The sequence below is a fragment of the Capricornis sumatraensis genome, chromosome 9 (assembly GCF_032405125.1).
Source record: "Capricornis sumatraensis isolate serow.1 chromosome 9, serow.2, whole genome shotgun sequence".
Taxonomy (NCBI): Eukaryota; Metazoa; Chordata; class Mammalia; order Artiodactyla; family Bovidae; genus Capricornis; species Capricornis sumatraensis.
The window spans coordinates 11,351,254-11,377,190 of record NC_091077.1 but is presented as its reverse complement, the minus strand read 5'-3'; the positions used below and the strand labels follow the sequence as shown (position 1 = coordinate 11,377,190).

At 39.8% G+C, this 25,937-nt stretch overlaps 1 protein-coding gene and 1 pseudogene across 1 annotated transcript in view; both read right to left on the bottom strand.

Annotated features, from left to right (window-relative positions):
* Positions 1-10,550, bottom strand: part of LOC138085650 (adhesion G protein-coupled receptor E2-like) — a 50,364-nt gene extending 39,814 nt beyond the window's left edge. The window contains 1 exon segment of the mRNA XM_068980112.1: positions 10,505-10,550. Coding sequence (XP_068836213.1) covers positions 10,505-10,535 — 31 coding nt within the window. The 5' untranslated portion in view covers positions 10,536-10,550.
* A 1,979-nt stretch (positions 10,551-12,529) lies between these two features.
* On the bottom strand, positions 12,530-24,989 carry LOC138085649 (protein SET-like; annotated as a pseudogene).
* Positions 24,990-25,937: the final 948 nt, after the last annotated feature.

Genomic DNA, 25,937 nt, shown 5'->3' with positions numbered 1-25,937 from the left:
AAAGCCGCTCAGTTGTGTCCAAATCTTTGGACCCCATGGACTATACAGTCCATGGAATTCTCCAGGCCAGGATAGTACAGTGGGCAGCCTTTCCCTTCTCCCGGGAATCTTTCCAATCCAGGAATCAAACCCAGGTCTCCCACATTGCTTGCGATTCTTTACAAGCTGAACCACAGTGGAAGCCCAAGAATACTGGAGTGGCTAGCCTATCCCTTAATCAGCTATATGCCAATATGAAATACAAAGTGTTTTAAAAGAGAGAGTTAGGGGCGGTCCTAAGATGGCTGAGGAGTAGGACGGGAGACCACTTTCTCCCCCACAAATTCATCGAAAGAACATTTGAACGCTGAGCAAATTCCACAAAAGAACTTCTGAATGCTGGCAGAGGACATCTGGCACCGAGAAAGGCAGCCCATTGTTTTCGAAAGGAGATAGGACAAAATATAAAAGATAAAAAGAGAGACAAAAGAGGTAGGGACAGAGATCTGTCCCTGGAAGGAGTCTGAAAAAAGAGAGAAGTTTCCAAACACCAGAAAACACTCTCACCAGTGGGTCTGTGGCAAGTCTTGGAATCTCAGAAGGCAACATAACTGGGAGGAAAAATAAATAAATAAATAATTAAACCCCACAGATTCCATGCCTAATGGCAACTTCCAGCGGAAAAGCAGCCCAGATGCTGGCATCCACCGCTAGCAAGTGGGAGGGCTGGGCAGGGAGGCGAGGGCTGCATTTCTTAGGGTAAGGACAAGGCCTGAATGCCCTGAAGGGCAATCTGAGGGAACTAACATGAGATATCAACCCAGACTGGGGGATAGCCAGAGAGAGAGAGAGAGAGAGAGAGAGAACTATTCCGTGAAAAGCCCTATCCTAAGACACTGCCAGGCATGCTCACAGAGCAAAGGACTGAGCAGAGCTAGCCAGCTGCGGACCAGCCCATCCCCCACCAGAGACAGGCAGGCTGGGGCAGCCAGAGCTGGAAGGGGGCAACTGTGGCTCCAGAGAGGCATCCTCTACCAAACTGCAAGCACGCTTCATTGCTAACCAAGATTTCTTGGGATTCTGGATGGTTGACATTCACCGGGAGGGTTGTAGCCAGAGATCAGCTCCCCAGAAGAGACACACAGCACATCTGAGAAGGTGCGCCCATTGTACACCCAGAAAACTGAGCGGCTGGGATGGGGGGAGAGGATAAGATGCAACCCCAACCTGGGGGTGACTGTGCTCACCAAGCACCTGATCACCTGAGCTGCTTGGACCTGGGAAGGGTACAAACTGCAGGTCCAACCCAGTCGGTGCCTTTGTGGAGTACCCGAGAACCTGAACCTGAGTGGCTTAGGCCTGGGAAGTGCAAGCAACCCAGGGTCCGCCTCAGACAGTTCCCAGCAGAGCAACCTAGAGCCTGAGAAGTGTAGACCATGAAAGCACCCACGCTGTGAGCGGGGGCAAACCAGTGTGGCTGAGACACTGAGAGCACTCCACACACATGCCAGTGATATTTGTTTGCAGTGTTCCTCCCTCCCCACAGCACGACTGAACAAATGAGCCTAAAAAAGTGATCACCATCGCGCCCTTCTGTCAGGGCAGAAATTAGACACTGAAGAGATCAGCAAACAGAAGAAGCTAAAATAAACAGAAGGAACCACTTTGGAAGTGACAGGTGTGAAAGATTAAAACCCTGTAGTTAGCACTGACTACATAGGAAGGGGCCTATAGATCTTGAGAAGTATAAGCTGGATCAAGGAACTATCTGAAAATGAATTGACCCCACACTGTCTGCAACAGGTCCAGAGAAATTCCTAGATATATTTTTACTATTATCATTATTTAAATTAAAGAAAAATTAAAAAAATTTAAGTCCTCTATTATTCCTTTAATTTTCATTTTTATGGCCTACTATTACCTTGAAAAAAAAAGACCCTATTTTTAAAGCAAACTTCACCCATATATTTTATAATTTTTGTGACTTTGTTCTGGTTTTTTAATGTTGTATTTTTGAGAGTCTAACCTCTACCCTAGATTTGTAATCTTTGCTTTTTGGTATTTGTTAGACCCTGGTGGCTCAGACAGTAAAGTGTTGCCTGCAAGGCAGAGACCTGGGTTCGATTCCTGTGTCAGGAAGATCCCCTGGAGAAGGAAATGGCAATTCACTCCATTTGCCTGGAAAATTCCATGGATGGAGGAGCCTGATAGGCTACAGTCCATGGGGTCGCAAAGAGTCGGACATGAATGAGCAACTTTACTTTCACTTTCACTTTCTATCAATTTTGTACCTTTAAGAACCCAGTCTAACACCGCACACAGAAATAAACTCAAAATGGATTAAAGATCTAAATGTAAGACCAGAAACTATAAAACTCCTAGAGGAGAACATAGGCAAAACACTCTCCGACATAAATCACAGCAGGATCCTCTATGATCCACCTCCCAGAATTCTGGAAATAAAAGCAAAAATAAACAAATGGGATCTAATTAAAATTAAAAGCTTCTGCACAACAAAGGAAAATATAAGCAAGGTGAAAAGACAGCCTTCTGAATGGGAGAAAATAATAGCAAATGAAGCCACTGACAAACAACTAATCTCAAAAATATACAAGCAACTTATGCAGCTCAATTCCAGAAGAATAAACGACCCAATCAAAAAATGGGCCAAAGAACTAAACACACATTTCTCCAAAGAAGACATACGGATGGCTAACAAACACATGAAAAGATGCTAAACATCACTCATTATTAGAGAAATGCAAATCAAAACCACAATGAGGTACCACTTCACACCAGTCAGAATGGGTGCGATCCAAAAATCTGCCAGCAATAAATGCTGGAGAGGGTGTGGAGAAAAGGGAACCCTCCTACACTGTTGGTGGGAATGCAAACTAGTACAGCCACTATGGAGAACAGTGTGGAGATTCCTTAAAAAACTGCAAATAGAACTGCCTTATGACCCAGCAATCCCACTGCTGCGCATACACACTGAGGAAACCAGAATTGAAAGACACATGTACCCCAATGTTCATCGCAGCACTGTTTATAATAGCCAGGACATGGAAGCAACCTAGATGTCCATCGTCAGATGAATGGATAAGAAAGCTGTGGTACATATACACAATGGAGTATTACTCAGCCCTTAAAAAGAATACATTTGAATCAGTTCTGATGAGAGGGATGAAACTGGAGCCGATTATACAGAGTGAAGTAAGCCAGAAAGAAAAACAACAATACAGTATACTAACACATATATATGGAACTTAGAAAGATGGCAATGATGACCCTGTATGCAAGACAGCAAAAAAGACAGATGTGTATAGCGGACTTTTGGACTCAGAGGGAGAGGGAGAGGGTGGGATGATTTGGGAGAATGGCATTGAAACATGTATACTATCAGGTAAGAATCGAATCACCAGTCTATGTCCAATGCAGGATACAGCATGCCTGGGGCTGGTGCATGGGGATGACCCAGAGGGATGTAATGGGGAGGGAGGTGGGAGGGGGGTTCATGTTTGGGAACACATGTACACCCGTGGTGGATTCATGTCAATGTACGGCAAAACCAATACAGTATTGTAAAGTAAAATAAAGTAAAAATAAAAAAAACAAAAAAGAACCCAATCTTTAGTACCCAGTTTTACTTGGGAGTGAGATTACTAGCCTGACTGCTCTCTCTCCCTTTTGACTCTCCTTTTTCTCCACCAGGTCGCTTCTATCTCCTCCCTCCCCCTTCTCTTCTCTATCCAACTCTGTGAATCTCTTTGTGTGTTCTGAACTGTGGAGAACACTTAGAGAACTGATTACTGGCTGGATCTGTCTCTCTCCTTTTGATTCCCCTTTTTATCCTCTTGGCCATCTCTGTCTCCTTTCTCTCTCTTCTCTTCTCTGTGTAACTCCATGAACATCTCTGAGCAGTACAGACTCTGGAGAGCACATAGAGAAGTGATTACTAGCTAGATTTCTCTCTCCTCTTTTGATCCCCCATTGTCTCCTCCTGGTCACCTTTATCTCCCTCCTTCCTCTTCTCTTCTCCATGTAACACTGTGAACCTCTCTGGGTGTACCTCACTGTGGAGAAACTTTTCATCATTAACCAAGATGTTTTATTATTGGTGCTATATAGATGGAGAAGTCTTGAGGCTACTGTAAGAATAAGACTGAAAACCAGAGGCAGGAGGCTTAAGTCCAACACCTGAGAACACCAGAGAACTCCTGACTCCAGGGAACATCAATCAATAAGCGCTCACCAAAAGCCTCCATACCTACACTGAAACCAAGCACCACCCAAGAGCCAACCAGTTCCAGAGCAAGACATACCACGCAAACTCTCCAGCAACAGAGGAACATAGCCCTGAGCTTCAATATGCGGGCTGCACAAAGTCACACCAAACCCATAGATATCTCAAAACTCATTACTGGGCACTTCATTGCACTCCAGAGAGAAGAAATCCAGCTCCATCCACCAGAAAGCCGACACAAGATTTCCTAACTGGGAAACTTTGACAAGCCACCCGTCCAACCCCACCCACAGCAAAGGACCCTCCACAATAAAGAGGAACCACAAATTGCCAGCATACGGAAAGGCCACCCGAAACAGAGCAATATAAACAAGAGGCAAAGGCAGAGAAATACTCAGCAAGTAAAGGAACAGGATAAATGCCCACCAAACCAAACAAAAGAGGAAGAGATAGGGAATCTACCTGATAAAGAATTCCAAATGATGATAGTGAAAATAATCCTAAATCTTGGAAACAAAATGGAGTTACAGATAAATAACCTGGAGACAAGGACCGAAAAGATTCAAGAAATGTTTAACAAGGGCCTAGAAGAAATGAAAAAGTGTCAATATATAATGAATAATGCAATAATAAGATAAAAAACACTCTGGAGGGAACCAAAAGTAGGATAACGGAGGCAGAAGATAGGATAAGTGAGGTAGAAGATAGAGTGGTAGAAATAAATGAAGCAGAGAGGAAAAAAGAATTAAAAGAAATGAGGACAACCTCAGAGACCTCGGGGACAATGTTAAACACCCAAACATTCGAATCATAGGAGTCCCAGAAGAAGATGAAAAGAAAGACCATGAGAAAATACTTGAGGAGATAATAGTTGAAAACTTCCCTAAAATGGGGAAGGAAATAGCCACCCAAGTCCAAAAAACCCAGAGAATTCCAAACAGGATAAACCCAAGGCAAAACACCCCAAGACACATATTAATTAAATGAAACAAAGAGCAAACAGAAGGAACAAATATTAAAAGGAGCAAGGGAAAAACAATAATAACACACAAAGGGATTCCCATAATGATAACAGCTGATTGTTCAATAGAAACTCTTCAGGCCAGAAGGGAATGGCAGGACATACTTAATGTGATGAAAGAGAAAAACCTACAACCCAGATTACTGTACCCAGCAAAGATCTCATTCAAATATGAAGGACAAATCAAAAGCTTTACAGACAAGCAGAAGCTGAGAGAATTCAGCACCACCAAATGCTAAAGGATCTTCTCTAGACAGGAAACACAGAGAAAGTGGATAAACTCGAACCCAAAACAACAAAGTTAATGGCAACTGGATCATATTTATCAATAAATTACTTTAAATGTAAATGGGTTAATGTACCAACCAAAAGACAAAACTGGCTGAATGGATACAAAAACAAGACCCCTATATATGTTGTCTACAAGAGACCCACCTCAAAACAAGGGAAACATACAGACTGAAAGTGAAGGGCTGGAAAAAGATATTTCATGCAATTGGAGACCAAAAAAAAAAAAAAAAGCAGGAGTAGCAATACTCATATCAGATGAAATAGACTTTGAAAGAAAGGCTGTGAAAAGAGACAAAGAAGGATACTACATAATGATCAAAGTATCAATCCGAGAAGAAGATATAACAATTATAAACATATATGCACCCAACATAGGAGCATTGCAATATGTAAGGCAAATGCTAAGAAGTAAAAAAGGGGAAATTAACAATAACACAATAATAGTGGGAAACTTTTATACCTCACTCACACCTATGGATAGATCAACTAAACAGAAAACTAACAATGAAACACAAACTTTAAATGATACAATAGCCAGTTAGAGATAATTGATATCTATAGGACATTTCACCCCAAGACAATGAATTTCACCTTTTTCTCAAGTGCACATGGAAACTTCTCCAAGATAGATGACATCCTGGGCCATAAATCTAGCCTTGGTAAATTAAAAAAATTTAAAATCATTCCAAGCCTCTATTCTGATCACAATGCAGTAAGATGAGATGTCAATTACAGGAGAAAAACTAGTAAAAATTCCAAAATATGGAGGCTGAACAACACGCTGCTGAATAACCAATAAATCACAGAAGAAATAAAAAAGAAACCAAAATATGTACAGAAATGAATGAAAATGAAAGCACAACAACCCCAAACCTATGGGACACTGTAAAAGCAGTGCTAAGGGGAAGGTTCATAGCAGTACAAGCTTACCTCAATAAACAAGAAAAAAGTCAAATGAATAACCTAACTCTACACTTAAAGCAACTAGAAAAGGAAGAAATGAAGAACCCCAGGGTTAGCAGAAAGGAAAGAAATCTTAAAAATTAGGGCAGAAATAAATGCAAAAGAAACAAAGGAGACCATAGCAAAAATTAAGAAAGCCAAGCTGGTTCTTTGAGAAGATAAATACAATTGACAAACCATTTGCCAGACTCATCAAGAAACAGAGGGAGAAGAATGAAATCAACAAAATTAAAAATGAAAACAGAGAGATCACAATAGACAGGATCGTAAGAGAATACTATCAGCAGCTATATGCCAATAAAATGGAAAACTTGGAAGAAATGGACAAATTCTTAGAAAAGCACAACTTTCCAAAACTGAACCAGGAAGAAATAGAAAATCCTAACAGACCCATCACAAGCATGGAAATTGAAACTGTAATCAGAAATCTTCCAGCAAACAAAAGCCCAGGACCAGACGGCTTCACAGCTGAATTCTACCAAAAATTTAGAGAAGGGCTAAAGTGAAGAGGAACTAATAAGCCTCTTGATGAAAGTGAAAGCAGAGTGAAAAAGTTGGCTTACAACTCAACATTCAGAAAACTAAGATCATGGCATTTGGTCTCATCACTTCATGGGAAATAGATGGGGAAACAGTGGAAACAGTGTCAGACTTTAGTTTTTGGGGCTCCAAAATCACTACAGATGGTGATTGCAGCCATGAAATTAAAAGAGGCTTATTCCTTGGAGTTGACTCATTGGAAAAGACTCTGATGCTGTGAGGGATTGGGGGCAGGAGGAGAAGGGGATGACAGAGGATGAGATAGCTGGATGGCATTACTGACTTGATGGACATGAGTTTGAGTGAACTCCGGAAATTGGTGATGGACAGGGAGGCCTGGTGTGCTGTAATTCATGGGGTCGCAAAGAGTGGGACACACCTGAGTGACTGAATTGAATTGAACTGAACATCTATCCTACTCAAACTCTTCCAGAAAATTGCAGAGGAAGGTAAACTTCCAAACTCATTCTATGAGGCCACCATCACCCTAATACCAAAACTTGACAAAGATGCCACAAAAAAGAAAACTACAGGCCAATATCACTGATGAACATAGATGCAAAAATCCTTAACAAAATTCTAGCAAACAGAATCCAACAACATATGAAAAAGATCATACATCATGACCAAGTGGGCTTTATCCCAGGGATACAAGGATTGTTTAATATCCACAAATCAATCAATGTAATACACTACATTAACTAATTGAAAGGTAAAAATCATATGATTATCTCAATAGATGCAGTAAAGCCTTTGACAAAATTCCACATCCATTTATGATAAAAACCCTCCAGAAAGCAGGAATAGAAGGAACATACCTCAACATAATAAAAGCTATATATGACAAACCCACAGGAAACATTGTCCTCAATGGTGAAAAACTGTAAGCATTTCCCCTAAAGTCAGGAACAAGACAAGAGTGCCCACTCTCACCTCTACTATTCAACATAGTTTTGGAAATTTTGGCCACAGCAATCAGAGCAGAAAAAGAAATAGAAGGAATCCAAATTGGAAAAGAAGTAAAACTCTCACTGTTTGCAGATGAAATGATCCTCTACATAGAAAACCCCAAAGACTCCACCAGAAAATTACTAGAGCTAATCCGTGAATACAGTAAAGTTGCAGGATATAAAATCAACACACAGAAATCCCTTGCATTCCTATACACTAATAATGAGAAAACAGAAAGAGAAATTAAGAAAACTATTCCATTCACCATTGCAATGAAAAGAATTAAATACTTAGGAATATATCTACTTAAAGAAACTAAAGACCTATATATAGAAAACTATAAAACACTGGTGAAAGAAATCAAAGAGGACACTAATAGATGGAGAAATATACAGTGTTCAGGGATTGTAGGGATCAATGTAATGAAAATGAGTATATTACCCAAAGCAATCTATAGATTCAACGAAATCCCTATCAAGCTACCAACGGTATTTTTCACAGAGCTAGAACAAATAATTTCACAATTTGTATGGAAATACAAAAAACCGTGAATAGCCAAAGCAATTTTGAGAAAGAAGAATGGACCTGGAGGAATCAACCTGCCTGACTTCAGGCTCTATTACAAAGCCACAGTCATCAAGACAGTATGGTACTGGCACAAACACAGAAATATAGATCAATGGAACAAAATAGAAAGCCCAGAGATAAATCCATGCACCGATGGACAGCTTATCTTTGACAAAGGAGGCAAGAATATACAATAGAGAAAAGATAATCTCTTTAACAAGTGGTGCTGGGAAAACTGGTCAACCACTCATAAAAGAATGAAACTAGAACACTTTCTAACACCACACACAAAAGTAAACTCTAAATGGATTAAAGATCTAAATGTAAGACCAGAAACTATACAACTCCTAGAGGAAAACATAGGCAAAACACTCTCTGACATAAATCACAGCAAGATCCTCTATGACCCACCTCCCAGAATATTAGAAATAAAAGAAAAAATAAACAAATGGGACCTAATTAAACTTAAAAGCTTCTGCACAACAAAGGAAACTATAAGCAAGGTGAAAAGATAGCCTTCAGAATGGGAGAAAATAATAGCAAATGAAGCAACTGACAAAGAATTAATCTGAAAAATATACAAGCAACATACGCAGCTCAATTCCAGAAAAATAAATGACCCAATCAAAAAATGGGCCAAAGAACTAAACACACATTTCTCCAAAGAAGACATACAGATGGCTAACAAACACATGAAAAGATGCTCAACATCACTCATTATCAGAGAAATGCAAATCAAAAGCACAACGAGGTACCATTTCACGCCAGTCAGAATAGCTACTATCCAAAAGTCTACAAAGAATAAATGCTGGAGAGGGTGTGGAGAAAAGGGAATCCTCTTACACTGTTGGTGGGAATCCAGACTAGAACAGCTACTATGGAGAACAGTGGAGATTCCTTAGAAAACTAGAAATAGAACTGCCATATGACCCAGCAATCCCACTGCTGGGCATGCACACTGAGGAAACCAGAATTGAAAGAGACACGTGTACCCCCATGTTCAGAGCAGCACTGTTTATAATAGCCAGGACATGGAAGCAACCTAGATGTCCATCATTAGATGAATGGATAGGAAAGCCATGGTACATATCCACAATGGAGTATTACTCAGCCATTAAAAATAATACATTTGAATCAGTTCTAATGAGGTGGATGAAACTGGAACCTATTATATAGAGTGAAATAAGCCAGAAAGGAAAACACTGATACAGTATACTAATGCATATATATGGAATTTAGAAAGGTGGTAACAATAACCCTATATGCGAGACAGCAAAAAAGACACAGATGTATAGAACAGTCTTTTGGACTCTGTGGGAGAGGTTGAGGGTGGGATGATTTGGGAGAATGGCATTGAAACATGTATATTATCATATGTGAAATGGATCACCAGTCCAGGTTCAATGCATGAGACAGGGTGCTCTGGGCTGGTGTACTGGGATGACCCAGGGGGATGGGATGGGGAGGGAGGTGGGATGCGTGTTCAGGATGTGGAACACATGTACACCCATGGCAGATTCATGTTAATGTATGGAAAACCACTATAATGTTGTAAAGTAATTAGCATCCAATTAATATAAATAAATTTATATTAAAAAAATAAAAGAGAGAGTTGCCAAAAAAATGAGAAGCCCATGCACTGCAGCCAAGAGGAGCCCCCATGCACGGCAAACAGAAAAAGCCCACATACATCAGCAAGGATCCAGCACAACCAAAAATATAAATTAATTAACTAATTAAAAGTTTCACCAACTTTCTCCTTTGAGAACTTAACATAATGAGTTAGTACCCTTCTTAAATTTCCTTCCCTGCTTTTCTTTGTAAAGATACTGCAAAACCAGAAATAAAGCAAAAGCTTTTAAAAGTAAAGAACAGAGAAAATTCTCAAACTGGATAAAGAATCTCAGACGGCTTTATTTGTCTAACTCCATCGTTATAATTCTACTTACCTGGAAGCAAACTTAGATACCTGTTTCTCATGGTGCAGAGACCAGCAAGCCCAGCCACAGTAGATGTCTTCTCTTCCTCTGTGTGTCGGGGAGGGACTTCTGGCTTTCAGTATGACTTCTGCTTTTCATGGGACTCTTCCGGGTGGCACTAGTGGAAAAGAGCCTACCTGCCAATGCAGGAGACTGAAGAGACATGGGTTGGATAGCTGTGTTGGGACGATCCCCTGGAGGAGGGCATGGCAATCCACTCCAGTATTTTTACCTGGAGAATCCTGTGGACAGAGGAGCCTGGCAGGCTTTGGCCCATAGGGTCACAAAGAGTCAGACATGACTGAAGTGACTTAGCGCACACGCATGCTGCTTTTCATTACCTAACAGGAAATCACTGGTCTGGATGTTTCTTCCTCCTGTTTTGCCTGATGATTACTTCTCTGAAATTTCTAAGCATTTGCATAGCATTACTGGTATTTGTACCGCAAGACTCTTCAAAAGTGGTTTTTATGTATTTTTGATAGATGAAGACCTCCTATATCAAACATGAAGACTCATTTTATCGGTCTTTTTGCATGTATGAGGACGTTGGTTCAGAGTGAATAGAATTATTTATTTGCTATATATTAACAGATTAAAAAATTTTTTTTGTGTACATTTAGTTTTATTGTAACCAAGCAACTTGTACACTTTTAATGTTTAAAACTGAGCATTATCTCTCCTTTCCAGTGAAACAAAAAGAAAAATTAAAGAATAAACAGAAGCAAAACACCAATACAGTATACTGACACATATATGTGGAATTTAGAAAGTTGGTAATGATGACCTTGTATGCGAGACAGCAAAAGAGACACAGATGTATAGAACGGACTTTTGGACTGTGAGGGAGAGGAAGAGGGTGGGATGATTTGGGAGAATGGCATTGAAACATGTATATTATCATGTAATAAACGAAGCGCCAGTCTATGTTCTATACAGGATACAGAATGCCTGGGGCTGGTGCACAGGGATGATCCAGAGAGATGATATGGGGTGGGAGGTGGGAGGGGGATTTAGGATTGGGAGCTCGTATACACCCGTGGCAGATTCATGTCAATGTATGGCAAAACCAATACAGTATTGTAAAGTAAAATAAAGTAAAAATAAAATTAAAAAAATAAAAAAATAGTAAAAGATGCATTCTAGCAATCCCCCCCCCCCAAAAAAAAAGAATAAACAGAAGCAAAATTACAATAGAGAATTTTGATTGCAAATAAGATCCTACAGGTTCTGCTGATTCTCCAAGCAAGAGGCAGGGCTCAAGTCATCATTAGGAGAAAATTTTATTTTAAAATGTCATCTTAAACTGCAAGGATTTCCATTAAACATCACAACGAAACATGCCATAGGAGAAGCCATGTTGTTAAAATGCCCACTTAACCCACCCAAACATCTGAAACCTACCCTTCACTAACCTTCTAGAAACCCCATTTTTAAAGTATTTTTTCATTTTTTTAAACAAGAGAAAGTAGACAGATACATGTTGGTAAATGCTAACTGTCCATATTCATATAGAGACACAGTGTACTCTCTGAGCCCAATATACAGAGAAGGGAGGAAAAGAGCTAGAATTCTATGCTCTACTACGCAGGGGCCTAGCACCCTCCAGCTTCCAGCAGAGCTAAGGGAGCAGAAGGTTTTTCTTTTCTTCTCACAGAGCATGGTGGTATTGATTCCATAAAATTTTTGTTGAGACAGGAAGGGATAAAAATGAATTTGGAACAGAAATGGGTAGAGATTTTTTACTGAAGAATCTAGTATTCTTCTAGTATCACTGAATTGTGCTGAAGGTATTCCCCATCAACCCCCCTCCCCCCGACCCCCCAAATAAGTTTTGAACCATGGTATAAAGGGAAAAGAGACTTCAAAAGCAGGGTGACTGAGAAGAAGAGGAGAGAGAGAGAGAGAGGAAAAAAATAAAAAAGACTGCTACTTGCTCCCAGGGACTGGAGAAAACAAAAAAAGGTTGGAATCCATCATGGTTCCTTCCATTAGTCATCTATCTTCTTCTTCATCTTCCTCTCCTTCCTCCCCCTCATCTTCTCCACCTTCATTCTCATTCCCTTCTTCATCGGTATCTTCCAATCCTTCATCCTCTTCATCTTCGTTGTCTTCTTCTCCTTCCCCTTCCTCATCATCCATGTCAGGAACCAAGTAGTACTGTAATGGATTTGGCAAATATCATCTTTGATGACCTCTCCTAACTCATCTGCACCTGCATCAGAATGATCAGTAAACCAGATGAAGAAGCTTTCTGCTTCCTGATGCTGTCTCTTCCTGCTGGCTTTATTCTGTTTGACCTGATCATTTCATCAAATCCTTTTCAGATTTCCACTTGATTTCAGTGGACTTTGAAGATGGGTCACCACTCTCATTCAGATGAAATTCGCTGGAGAGAATTTTATTTTCAAAGTAAGGGTTTTCATCAAAGTAAAAATCTATTCTGAAACCTGATTTAGTGTTTTCAAATTCTGTCACTTTGACTCTTGTCAAATAATGTAGTGCCTCTTCATCCTCCTCCCCAAGCTGTGCAGACACTTGTGGATGGTTATCAATTATTGTTACCCAACATTTTTGGATTTTTGCCATCAATTCTGGCCTCTTTTGAAAAAATCGTTGGTGAAGTGCCAGAGTCCAACTCCAGCAGCCAGGGATTCAACCTGAAGAGGTGAACGGTGTCAGCAATGAGACAGCCTCTCATTTTTCTTTTGTTCAGTTCAGTTCAGTTCAGTTGCTCAGTCGTGTCTGACTCTTTGCAACCCCATGAATCGCAGCACGCCAGGTCTCCCTGTCCATCACTAACTCCCGGAGTTCAATCAGACTCACGTCCATCGAGTCCGTGATGCCATCCAGCCATCTCATCCTCGGTCGTCCCCTTCTCCTCCTGCCCCCAATCCCTCCCAGTATCAGAGTCTTTTCCAATGAGTCAACTCGTCGCATGAGGTGGCCAAAGTACTGGAGTTTCAGCTTTAGCATCATTTCTTCCAAAGAAATCCCAGGGTTGATCTCCTTCAGAATGGACTGGTGGGATCTCCTTGCTGTCCAAGGGACTCTCAAGAGTCTTCTCCAACACCACAGCTCAAACGCATCAATTCCTTGGCGCTCAGCTTTCTTCACAGTCCAATTCTCACATCCATACATGACCACAGGAAAAACCACAGCCTTGACTAGATGGACCTTAGTCGGCAAAGTAATGTCTCTGCTTTTGAATATACTATCTAGGTTGGTCATAACTTTTCTTCCAAGGAGTAAGCGTCTTTTCATTTCATGGCTGCAGTCACCATCTGCAGTGATTTTGGATCTCAAAAAAATAAAGTCTGACACTGTTTCCACTGTTTCCCCATCTATTTGCCATGAAGTGATGGGACCGGATGCCATGATCTTCGTTTTCTGAATGTTGAGCTTTAAGCCAACTTTTTCACTCTCCTCTTTCACTTTCATCAAGAGGCTTTTTAGTTCCTCTTCACTTTCTGCCATAAAGGTGGTGTCATCTGCATATCTGAGGTGATTGATATTTTTCCCAGCAATCTTGATTCCAGCTTGTGCTTCTTCCAGCCCAGGGTTTCTCATGATGTACTCTGCATAGAAGTTAAATAAGCAGGGTGACAATATACAGCCTTGACATACTCCTTTTCCTATTTGGAACCAGTCTGTTGTTCCATGTCCAGTTCTAACTGTTGCTTTCTGACCTGCATACAGATTTCTCAAGAGGTAGGTTAGGTGGTCTGGTATTCCCATCTCTCTCAGAATTTTCCACAGTTTATTGTGATCCACACAGTCAAAGGCTATTCCAAGTTTAAGATTCTCTTTTATACTTTTACAAAAACATTAGGCCAGAAGTTTGACATTTTCAGATCCCCCTCTCCCAGATTTCTTATCTGCATAAATCATTATTGCTCTTCAAACAGAGTTCCTGCTTCAGTGAATCTCTTGGAATCAGCCTTATCATCTGTTATCTACCTCTTCTAATGTGTCCTATAGTTAACTTGTGATTACATTGTAACTCATGCTACATTCCTCAGTTTACTACTTATCTTCCTAAGTCCTGTTTGCCTCCAACATCCTGAGCTCACTATCTCTTAAAAAGGCTTCTAGCTATAGTGTCTCTAAAAATTCCTAACTTCTATAAGCTATAGTAAAATATGCTAATTTTACAACATTCCTTAAATCTTTAACTTCTAACTATTTAAATTATTTCTAAGCCCTAAATTCAGTAAACTCCTTTGGCATAAACATTCTCCTCACAAATGGGCTTAGATATCAATCCCTCCCATGGCCTCAAGCTACGGCCTATGTGCTCATCCTGGAACACTCTTTTGTAAAAGTCCTTGAACAAATGTCAATGATTAACTTTATGAGTTATTTTCTGAGCAATGCTGCAGAAGGCATTGTGCCTTCTCATGCTCCTCTCAAGAACAATAAGCACCTTAATATTCCTTTTCAGTCAACTCAGCCGAGGAGAGGAAAAGACAAGTCAGAATTGCAAGGCATAACTCCTTCATCCCAGGATCCATGCCTGCAGAATGAGGAGCGGTGGCTGGGGACCGTGCCTCCATTTTATCAGTAATGCCTAAAGCGGATCCCGACAGTGAAGTTTGTTATGTTTCTATTCTACTTTCCAAATCTCCTCACTGGCTTGTTCATTAAGTCTATCTCATTTTGCACTTCATCAATATGTTCAATTGCTTCTTGCTATTCTTTTTCTTCCTTCAGCAAATTTGAAGAAGCAGATGCCTCGTGTGGCCTGGAGGCAGGAGTCAGCCTTGCTTTCTTTGGTTTCTTCGCTTGGGGTGGGAGTGAAGACTGGTGTTTGGGGGCTAGCTGGGAAAAAAAAAAAAGCCAAGAATCCTCTCGGGGAGCAGAGCGGTACTGCAAGCTCAGAGAACTCAGACTTTTTTATTTTTAAGTTTTATTTTGAAATATAGATTAAAAGGAAATTGCAAAACAGTACCAAGTGGTCTTGTGTAATCTTCAGTCATTTTCCCACAAAGATTACATTTTTATATAATGATAGTCCCATACTTAAATGAAGAAACTGACATTAGTACGATGTGTGTGTGTAATTCCATGTCATTTTATTACATATGTAGATTCCTGCAACTGTCACTGCATTCAAGATCCATCAATATTCCATCACCACAAAGATTTCTCTCATGCCACCCCAGCATCCCTAAACCTTAGCTGGTCTAAAACTAAGGATTTTATTCTCCAACAAAGCTCAACATAGTCTGAGATTCATATTTGATGATGAAAGAAAATATTCCTAATATGTTTTTAAAGATAAGAAAAATATATCCCTCAAATTTTCTAGTAGTCTGTGTGATGGAATTATGATAATTTTCTTTGTTTGCATTTTTAAACTTTTACTGTTTTTTATGTGGCCATGATTGTCATTTCTGCTAGAACTGCCACAACAAAATATAGAATGAGTGTCTCAAAGAGCTGAAATTTATTTTCTCACAGTTCTGGGGCTGGATGTCCAAGATCAAGTGCTGGCAGGGTTGGTTTCTGATGAAAGCCCTCTCTGGGCTTGTACCTGGCCCTGTTCTCACTGAGTCCTCATATGACCCTTTCCCATCTATGTGGGAAGGCAGTTATCACTGGTGTCCTCTAGTTCTAAAGGTGAAGCTCTTCATGCTCCATCTCTTGGACATGACAACACCGGTGTCCTATTCCCCCACTCTTCCCTTGGCCTCTGTTCCCCTGATGAAGTGCTTCTGTGCTGCACCTTAGTGCCACTGACACCCCCAAATCTCCATACTGTTGTCCATAGTGGGCTGTAACAGTTTACATTCCCACCAACATGCAGGAGGGGGTCCCTTTTCCCCACATCCTCTCCAGCACTTGTTTGTAGAATTTTTGGTGATGGCCATCCTGACCAGTGTGAGGTGATACTGCTTTACAGTTTTGATTTGCATGCATGTCTCTAATAATTAGTGATGTTGAGCATCATTCATGTCCTTTTTGGCCATCTCTATGTGGGGTATTTGGGGTAGGTTTCCTAGGCGGCTCAGTGGATAAAGAATGCTCCTGCAATGCAGGAGACCCAGGTTCACTCCCTGACTTGGGAAGATCCCCTGGAGGAGGGCATTCCATTCCAGTATTCTTGCCTGGAGAATTCCCTGGATAGAGGAAGCTGGTGGGCTGCAGTCCATGGGGGTGCAAAGAGTCCCACATGACTGAAGTGACTGAGCACACACCTATGCATATCTTCTTTGGAGAAATATCTATGTAGATCTTCTGCCCGTTTTTGTTTTTCTTTTATTTTAGTATTGAGCTGCATGAGCTCTTTGAATATTTTGGAGATTAATGCCTTGTTGTTTGCTTCTTTGGAAAATATTTTCTCCAGTTCTGAAAAGGTCTTTCTTTTGAAAAATGTTTATTTGTCTGTTTATTTGGCAATGTCAGATCTTATAAATTGTGGTGGGATGTGGGATCTTTATTGCATCATGTGGGATATTTCATTGCAATGTGGGTTCAGTAGTTGCATGTGGGCTCAGTTGCCCCCAGCATGTGTAATCATAGTTCCCCAACCAGGAATTGAACCCACTTCTCCAGCATTAACCACTGGACCACCAGGGATCAAAAAAGATATTGTTACAATTTATGTCAAGGAGTGTTCTGCCTATGTTTTCCTCTAAGAGTCTTATACTATTTGGCCTTAAATTTAGATGTTTAAACCATTTGAGTTTATTTTTCTGCATGGTGTTCGAGAATGTTCTAATTTCATTTTTTTTTTCATGTGGCAGTCCAGTTTCTCAGCACCATTTAATGAAGAGATTGTCTCTTCTCCATTGTATATTTTTGCTTTCTTTGTCATAGAGTACATAGCCACAGGTGTATGTGTTTGTTTCTGGACTTTATATCCTGTTCCATCGGTGTATATTTCTGTTTTTGTGCTAGTAGCATACTGCTTTGAATAACTGTAGATTTTTAGTATAGTCTGATTTCAGGGACCCTCATCCCTCTAGTTCTGTTTTCTTTCTCAACATTGGTTTTGCTATTTCATACAAATTAAATTTTTTCTATTTCAGTTTTGTGAAAAAGGCCATATAAGACAAACCCACAGTTAGCATCATACTCAACAGTGAAAAGCTGAGAGCACTTTCTTTAATTGAGAAAATTTTGATGAATCCCCTTAATCATTTCTGTAACAGTCATATCATTTGTGTGTGTGTGTGCACTGTATGTGTGAACCAGTGTTCCTGATGGTATATTTGTGGATGATCTTTTCTTAGAGTTTAGGCTTCTTTGTTGTATATTAGCTCTCTCTGGGTCCAAGGGAAGGCATGACTTTGTAGTTTCTATGAATATTTCTCATTACTAGTTTGGTGTTACCTGTTTCCATTTTCTATTTTCTAGTCAGAAATCTAAGTATTCTCTATTTTCTTCTATATTTTAATAATTTTATTTCTAAGTTTTAAACTTTAAATCATCACTACATAGCCATACCCATTCATATATTTATAAGGTATCTATTTACTAAGTTAGTTTTCTATTTAAAAAGACATTTTTGCCTACCTAAAAATTCATGAGTATGTATGTTTTTAAGGAATTAATAACTGATTATAAATTTATTTATTTTTATGATAGATCTTATTTATAATTTTAAACAGAGAGAATTTGGCACAACGACACACTAAAATCTTGTATAGGCTATACCTTGAAACCACAGTTTTTAATATAGTGCCACATCATAAAATATTTCACAATACATATACACATATGTATATTTTCCTGCTGATACTTGATTTTCAGTGGAGACATTGCAACACTTTATTCTTTAATACATCTTCATCAAACATTGAAGAATTTATAGAATATGCTCTACATAATTATAATACTATTATTTCACCCAAGAAAATAAATAGTTTCATAACTAACTTTAAATATCTGATGCATACTCAAATTATCCCAACTGTCTCCAAAATATTTTTATAGCATATATCCAAACCAGAGTCCTACTAAAATTGACATTGAATTTGATTGTCATGTCACTTTTCTCACTTTGATCTAGAATAGCCTTATGAACTTTTCACAATGATACTGCCATTAGAGGAGTTTCCTATGCTCTGTAATTGCCTGATTGTTTCCTCATGATGTCATTTAACTTGTGTGCTTTCCCCCTGTATTTCAAGTGTACTGAAAACCTGGTCTCAAAGAATAGGTTTCTGTAAGCTTTTTCTAGAATGAGCCAGAAGGTAAATATTTTTGGCTTTGTGGTCTTGCATTCTCTTTCATAAGCACTCAATTTGATATTGTAACCTGAGAGCAGCTATGGGCAATGAACCAGTGAATGGTGTGGTTAGGACCCAATAAGAGTTTATTTACAAAAACAGGCAGTTTATTTCCAGATTTTTCCTGAAAGTTGTAGTTTGCCAAACCTTGGGGTAAAGGCTGGATTAGCTTTAGGACAGATGTATTTGTCACAATCCTTTATTTATCACAAACGAGATGCTTTAAATTCATATCTTATCAGGAAATATTCAATGTCACACTGATAATTTTAATGTTGAGATTGATCATTAGTTCATTTGGTGGCTGTCTGATCTAACATTATTAAAAAAAAACACTTTGTTCCTTGTAATTAATCAGTAATCTCTTGGGAAATTTGGTCGGATTGACCTGTCTTTCAACAAAATTTCCCCCCGTGCATTTACTGGGCGTTTACTAAATACTGAAAAGTTATCATGATCTATTTCTGTGATATCTTCTATATTTCAGTTCAGTTCAGTTCAGTCGCTCAGTCGTGTCTGACTCTGTGAGACCCCATAAATCGCAGCACATCAGGCCTCCTTGTCCATCACCGTCTTCCGGAGTTCACTCAGACTCACGTCCATCGTGTCCATGATACCATCCAACCATCTCATCCTCGGTTGTCCCCTTCTCCTCCTGCCCCCATCCCTCCCAGCATCAGAGTCTTTTCCAATGAGTCAACTCTTCTCATGAGGTGGCCAAAGTACTGGAGTTTCAGCTTTAGCATCATTCCTTCCAAATAAATCCCAGGGTTGATCTCCTTCAGAATGGACTGGTTAGATCTCCTTGCAGGTTTATTGGCTGGTATTTTACTAATATCTATCCTCCAAGCTAGGCTTCAGCATTACATGAACTGAGAATTTCCATATGTTTGAGTTGGGTTTAGAAAAGCAAAGTAACCAGAGATCAAATTACCAACATTTGCTGGATCATAGAGAAAGCAAGGAAATTCCTGAAAAACATTTACCTCTATTTCATGGACTATGCCTCTGACTGTGTGGATTGTAACAAACTGGAAAACTCTTCAAGAGATGGGAGTACCAGACCATCTTACCTGTCTCCTGAGAAGCCTGAATATGGGTCAAGAAGCATTAGAACCCTGTATGGAACAATTGACTGGTTCAGGGTTGAGAAAGGATTGAGATACTTTATAAGGCTGTTTATTGTCACTCTGTTTACTTAACTTATACACAGAGCACATCATGCTATATGCCAGGCTGGATGAGTTACAAGCTGGAATTCAGTTCTTGGGGAGAAGTAGCAACAACCTCAGATATGTGGATGATACCCACTCTAATGAGAGAAAGCAAAGAGGAACTAAAAAGTCTCTTGAGGGTGAAGGAGGAGAGTGAAAAAGCTGGCTTAAAATTTAATATTAGAAGACTAAGATCATGGCATATGGTATTATCCGTTCATGGCAAATATAAGGGGAAAAGGTGGAAGCAGTGACATATTTCCTCTTTTTAGGCTCTAAAATCATTGTGGATAGTGACTGCAACCATGAAATTAGAAGATGACTGCTACTTGGCAGGAAAGACATGACAAACCTAGACAGTGTGTTTAAAACAAAGACATCACTTTGCCATCAAAGTCATGTATAGTCAAGGCTATGGTCTTTCCAGTAGTCATGTACCAATGTGAGAACTGGACAACAAAGAAGGCAGAGTGCCAAAGAATTAATGCTTTCAAACCGTAGTGCTGGAGAAGACTCTTGAGAGTCCCTTGGAAAGCAAGGAGATCAAACCAGTCAGTTCTAAAGGAAACCAGCTCTGAATGCTGATGGTGAAGGGAACGATGCTGAAGCTGAAGCTCCAACACTTTGGTCACCTGATGTGAAGAGCTGACTCATTGGAAAAGACTATGACGCTGGGAAAGATTGATGGCAGATGGAGCAGAGGAAGACAGAGGATGAGATGGTTGGATGGCATCACCGATTCAACGGATATGAACTTGGGCAAACTCCAGGAGATGGTGAAGGACAGGATGATGAGGGACATCTTCTGACTCCAGGAGGTGGTGAGGTATGCTGCAGTCAATGGGGTCACAAATAGTCAGACATGACATATCAACTGAACAACATATACCCATTGATGAGACTTCCCAGGAAACCCAGTGATAAAGAATCTGCCTGCCAATGCAGGAGATATGGGTTTGGTCCCTGGGATGAGAAGATCTCCCAGAGAAGAAAACAGCAACCCACTCCAGTATTCTTGCCTGGGAAATCCCATGGACAGAAGAACCTGGTGGGCTGCAGTCCACAGAGCTGAACATGACTTAGTGACAAACAACAGCAACTGAAGGGCATTTTAAATTTAGTATATTATGATCATTTCCAGTCATTTTCCATTTGGTTTAAAGAGATACAAAGGGGTCAGTGGCTGTTTGTAGGGCATTTATTGTAGGTGAAATCTTTTGGTTTAGATCTTGCTTAGGTAACATTCTGAGAAAGAAATAATTTGTTATATATGTAATAATATGTTATATAAGTAAACAAAACAAAACTGTGCAGTAACAATATATATTTTTTATCCAGCTCAGCTTATAAGATGTAAGAATCACAGGGTTCCAATTTTACTCTGATAAAGCATTTTATTTATCATTTAAGCTCTGTGAAATTAGAATGCTAATCTCTCTTAATTTAGTGCAGCACATGATGAGTAGTAAAATATATTTTTTCTGAGGAAAATGTTAGTAATCTTTAGAAATGGAGAGTGAAGTTGAAGCATGCATGTATGGAGACCAACTACCCTAGGTTGCCTGTGACTCAAGCTTTTTTAGGACATAATCCAGAAAAATCTTGGGAAACCATATTAGTTGTTTACCCTCTATGTAGGGTTTCACCTTATTTTCTCTCTTATTGCATTTAAAGATAGACTTTTGAAGCTCAATTTCCTTGTCATATATCTTCAATTAGAAGAACTTTGTAGGAAAAAAAGATTGAAGCAGGTGATTTAATCCAAGGAAACTGGGGAATTGGGTCATGACTCCTTGACTATGCTGGGAGTGAAGTGAGCATACCATGTGGAGCAGAAAACTAAAATTCTCCAGCAATCTAAATATCAGACATTCCCTTCATGCTTTCTTCCACAATGGTTCCATGAAGAGTTACTTGTAAAAAACATGAAAAAGTGTCTTTTTTTTTTTTCCCACGAAGATGACAGTTCAGAATTTTCCTCTCATTCAAGACAGCAAATTATGTGGTTTACTGGTTAATCCAATTCTGAGAAGGAATGTGTAAAAAATAATACCTTGTTAGAAAGTAGTAGACTTTTACACTAAAAACCATAAAAGATCATCAAAAGAAGCCAGGGAAGACTCAAAGCAATAGATAAACATCCCATGTTCATGGATCAGAAGATAATACAGTTAATATGGCAGCATTCCACCAAATTGACCTGTAGATTCAATACAGTTCTTATCAATATCTCAGTTAATTATTCTCAGAAATTGACAGGCACATCTTTGAATTTACATGGGACTTCATGGGATCCAAAATAGTTGAAAAATCTTGACAAGAACAAATTGGTAGAGTCAATTTTCCAAAGAAAAATTTACTACAAAACAACATGACTCAAGATAGATGAGTGGAAGAGCCAAGAATGCAGGCATAAAAACTTATTGATGGTAACTTATTTTAATAAGGATGTCAGTACAAGTCCCTGGGGAAAGAGTAATCTTTTCAATAATGATGATGGGACAACTGTATATCCATATGCTGAAGGTGGATCTCACAAAAAGTTATGAAACTCATACCAATAAAAAGTTAATTCCAAATGGATATACCTATATGCAGTTACTAAAACTACTAAAGTCTTGGAAGAAACATAAGTGTAAATTTTTGTGGTCTTGTGGTAGGTCATTGTTTTTTAAGATAAGACAGCCAAAGGAGAGGTGAACAAAAAGTAGAGAAACTGGACTTCTTAAAAATTAAAACTTCTGTGCATCAATGAACACCATCAAGAGAATAACAATATTGGGAGGAAGGATGGGCTAACGTTCTTGCACAATTTATATAGACCCCATGTTCTCAGTTTTTTCACCTATCAAAGGGAAACATAATAATACTTACCTTACCTTCAAGTGGTGCTATGAAGAATACATAAACAAAAAATAGGACAACTGTTTATGTAAATACAAAAATAAAATTGATTTGTAAGATTCACCTTGCCAGGATCTCTCCTGTGCACCCTGTGATTGTCATCCTGTTTTGCACTGTTTGTGTTTGTTGCAAATCCCAGGAATGACTACATCAGTTCAGTTCAGTTGCTCAGTTGTGTCCAACTCTTTGAGACCCCATGAATTGCAGCATGCCAGGCCTCCCTGTCCATCACCATCTCCCGGAGTTCACTCAGACTCACGTCCATCGAGTCCGTGATGCCATCCAGTCATCTCATCCTTGGTCGTCACCTTCTCCTCCTGCCCTCAATCCCTCCCAGCATCACAGTCTTTTCCAGTGAGTCAACTCTTTGCATGAGGTGGCCAAAGTACTGGAGTTTCAGCTTTAGCATCATTCCTTCCAAAGAAATCCCAGGGCTGATCTCCTTCAGAATGGACTGGTTGGATCTCCTTGCAGTCCAAGGGACTCTCAAGAGTCTTCTCCAACACCACAGTTCAAAAGCATCAATTCTTTGGCACTCAGCCTTCTTCACAGTCCAACTTTCACATCCATACATGACCACAGGAAAAACCATAGCCTTGACTAGACGGACCTTAGTCGGCAAAGTAATGTCTCTGCTTTTCAATATGCTATCTAGGTTGGTCATAACTTTTCTTCCAAGAAGCAAGCGTCTTTTAATTTCATGGCTGCAGTCACCATCTACAGTGATTTTGGAGCCCCCCAAAATAAAGTCTGACACTGTTTCCCCATTTATTTCCCATGAAGTGATGGGACCGGATGCCATGATCTTCGTTTTCTGAATGTTGAGCTTTAAGCCAACTTTTTCACTCTCCTCTTTCACTTTCACCAAGAGGCTTTTTAGTTCCTCTTCACTTTCAGCCATAAGGGTGGTGTCATCTGCATATTTGAGGTTATTGATATTTCTCCCGGGAATCTTGATTCCAGCTTGTGCTTCTTCCAGCTCAGCGTTTCTCATGATGTACTCTGCATAGAAGTTAAATAAGCAGGGTGACAATATACAGCCTTGATGTACTCCTTTTCCTATTTGGAACCAGTCTGTTGTTCCATGTCCAGTTCTAACTGGATAATTTGAAGGAAATTCTCCAATCTAATGTAATGCTTATGTCACCCTACTTTTATGACTATATAAACCATGTATTTACTGTTTTCTATATAGAGGTGGTGTTAGTGGTAAAGAACCCACCTACCAATGCAGGCAGATGCTAGAGACAAGCATTTGATATCTGGGTCGGGAAGATTCCCTGTATGAGGACATGGCAACCCACTCCGGTATACATGACTGGAAAATCCCATGGAAAGAGAAGCCTGATGGGCTATGGTCCATAGGGTTGCAAAGAGTCAGACACAACTGAAGAAATTTGGCAGGCACACACACATATAAGGGGTACCGTGGTTGACATAAGTGCCTCTGGATTGCTTGTGCATCTCTGCTTCAGATCCAGAGTTACTGTTTAAGTTGAGCCTAACATAGGACCATTCTCTGTTTTTTAACATATTTTGTGCATGAAAAAGTCCATGCAGCATGTTACAGAAAATGGGTGCTCAACCCAGGTGGAGAATAAGAAGATAGTTATGTACAAGAGTTAAGATGAGCATAGAAACACAGTGAGCAGAAGTAGAGGAAGACCTTTTTCCATGACAGAAAAATGTCCTGAGTGACCCTAGATACAAACCACTGTGAGTCATAATAGGTATCGCCTGCTTATTCCCAATTGTCCAGTGTGATAGGCGTGTGCTGCTCAATTTATCAGTGAGTGAAGCCCTATGGGGGACAGTGCATGATCTTACCTCACTGTGTTAGAGGGTTCTGACATAGCCCTGCTGGAGAGTGTGCACTCCTCAGATTCAGCTTTGGTTTTCTTGATTCTTTTGAACCTTATCTTGTATTGTTTTTGCACCCATAGAGACAAAGCATGCTCTGGATCAGCTCACAGAGAGGAGTGAGGATTGGACGAGTCCTGGGGTGGAGTCAGATAGTGGTACCTGCTGGCTGAGGAGGCAGTACATCAGGAAGATGAAGACACCCTGCAGACTGTTGATGATGGTGAAGAGGTAGGCCATGACGTGGGCAACCAGTCCCACCTGCAGGATTTCCAGCCACCATGTGCATCCCAAGATGAACTGAACTGTGGCTTTAAATGTCAGCATCCATAGGAGGAGAAAAGAGGCTCACAATGCACCCTGAGCAATACAATCAAGGCCTTTTCTTCTCTACTGCTGATGTCTCTGACTCGGTTGTAGCCACTCTGATCTTTACTGTGAATGATTCTCTAAATAGTTTTTGGGTTCAGAATGGCATTTATCTTAGACTGAAGTTGGTAGTGACACTTCATAATGTGAGTTTCAGTAATATGATGTTGTATGAATATTCTGTTTCAATCAACTGATATTACTGTAGATGTTTTGTGCTGGCCCAGTGCATTAACAATAACAAAGGCAAGATTTCTGATTTCACAAACCACTTGGTAAAACCAGGTTGACTATCCACATATCACATCTTCTAAGAGGCTAGGTATGTCCTTTGCTTTCTTTTCATTTACATAGAGTGAATCATCTGAACAAAGAACGGTCTAGGTCAATTCATGGAGAGGAAAAAGATAGGGACATCATTGAAGGGACAAGGGCAGAGGGACCTCCCATTTAACAAATATAATTGACTACTGTCAAATAAAATTAACAAATATAAAATACCATTGTATTTGTCTTACCACTAGATGGTAAGGTTTGTGAAATGCAGAGTTCCAAAGAATAGCAGGGAGAGATAAGAAAGCCTTCTTCAGTGATCAATGCAAAGAAATAGAGGAAAACAACAGAATGGGAAAGATTAGAGAGCTCTTCAAGAAAATTAGAGATACCAAGGGAACATTTCATGCAAAGATGGGCTTGATAAAGGACAGAAATGGTCTGGACCTAACAGAAGCAGAAGATATTAAGAAGAGGTGGCAAGAATGCACAGAAGAACTATACAAAAAAGATCTTCATGACCCAGATAATCACAATGGTGTGATC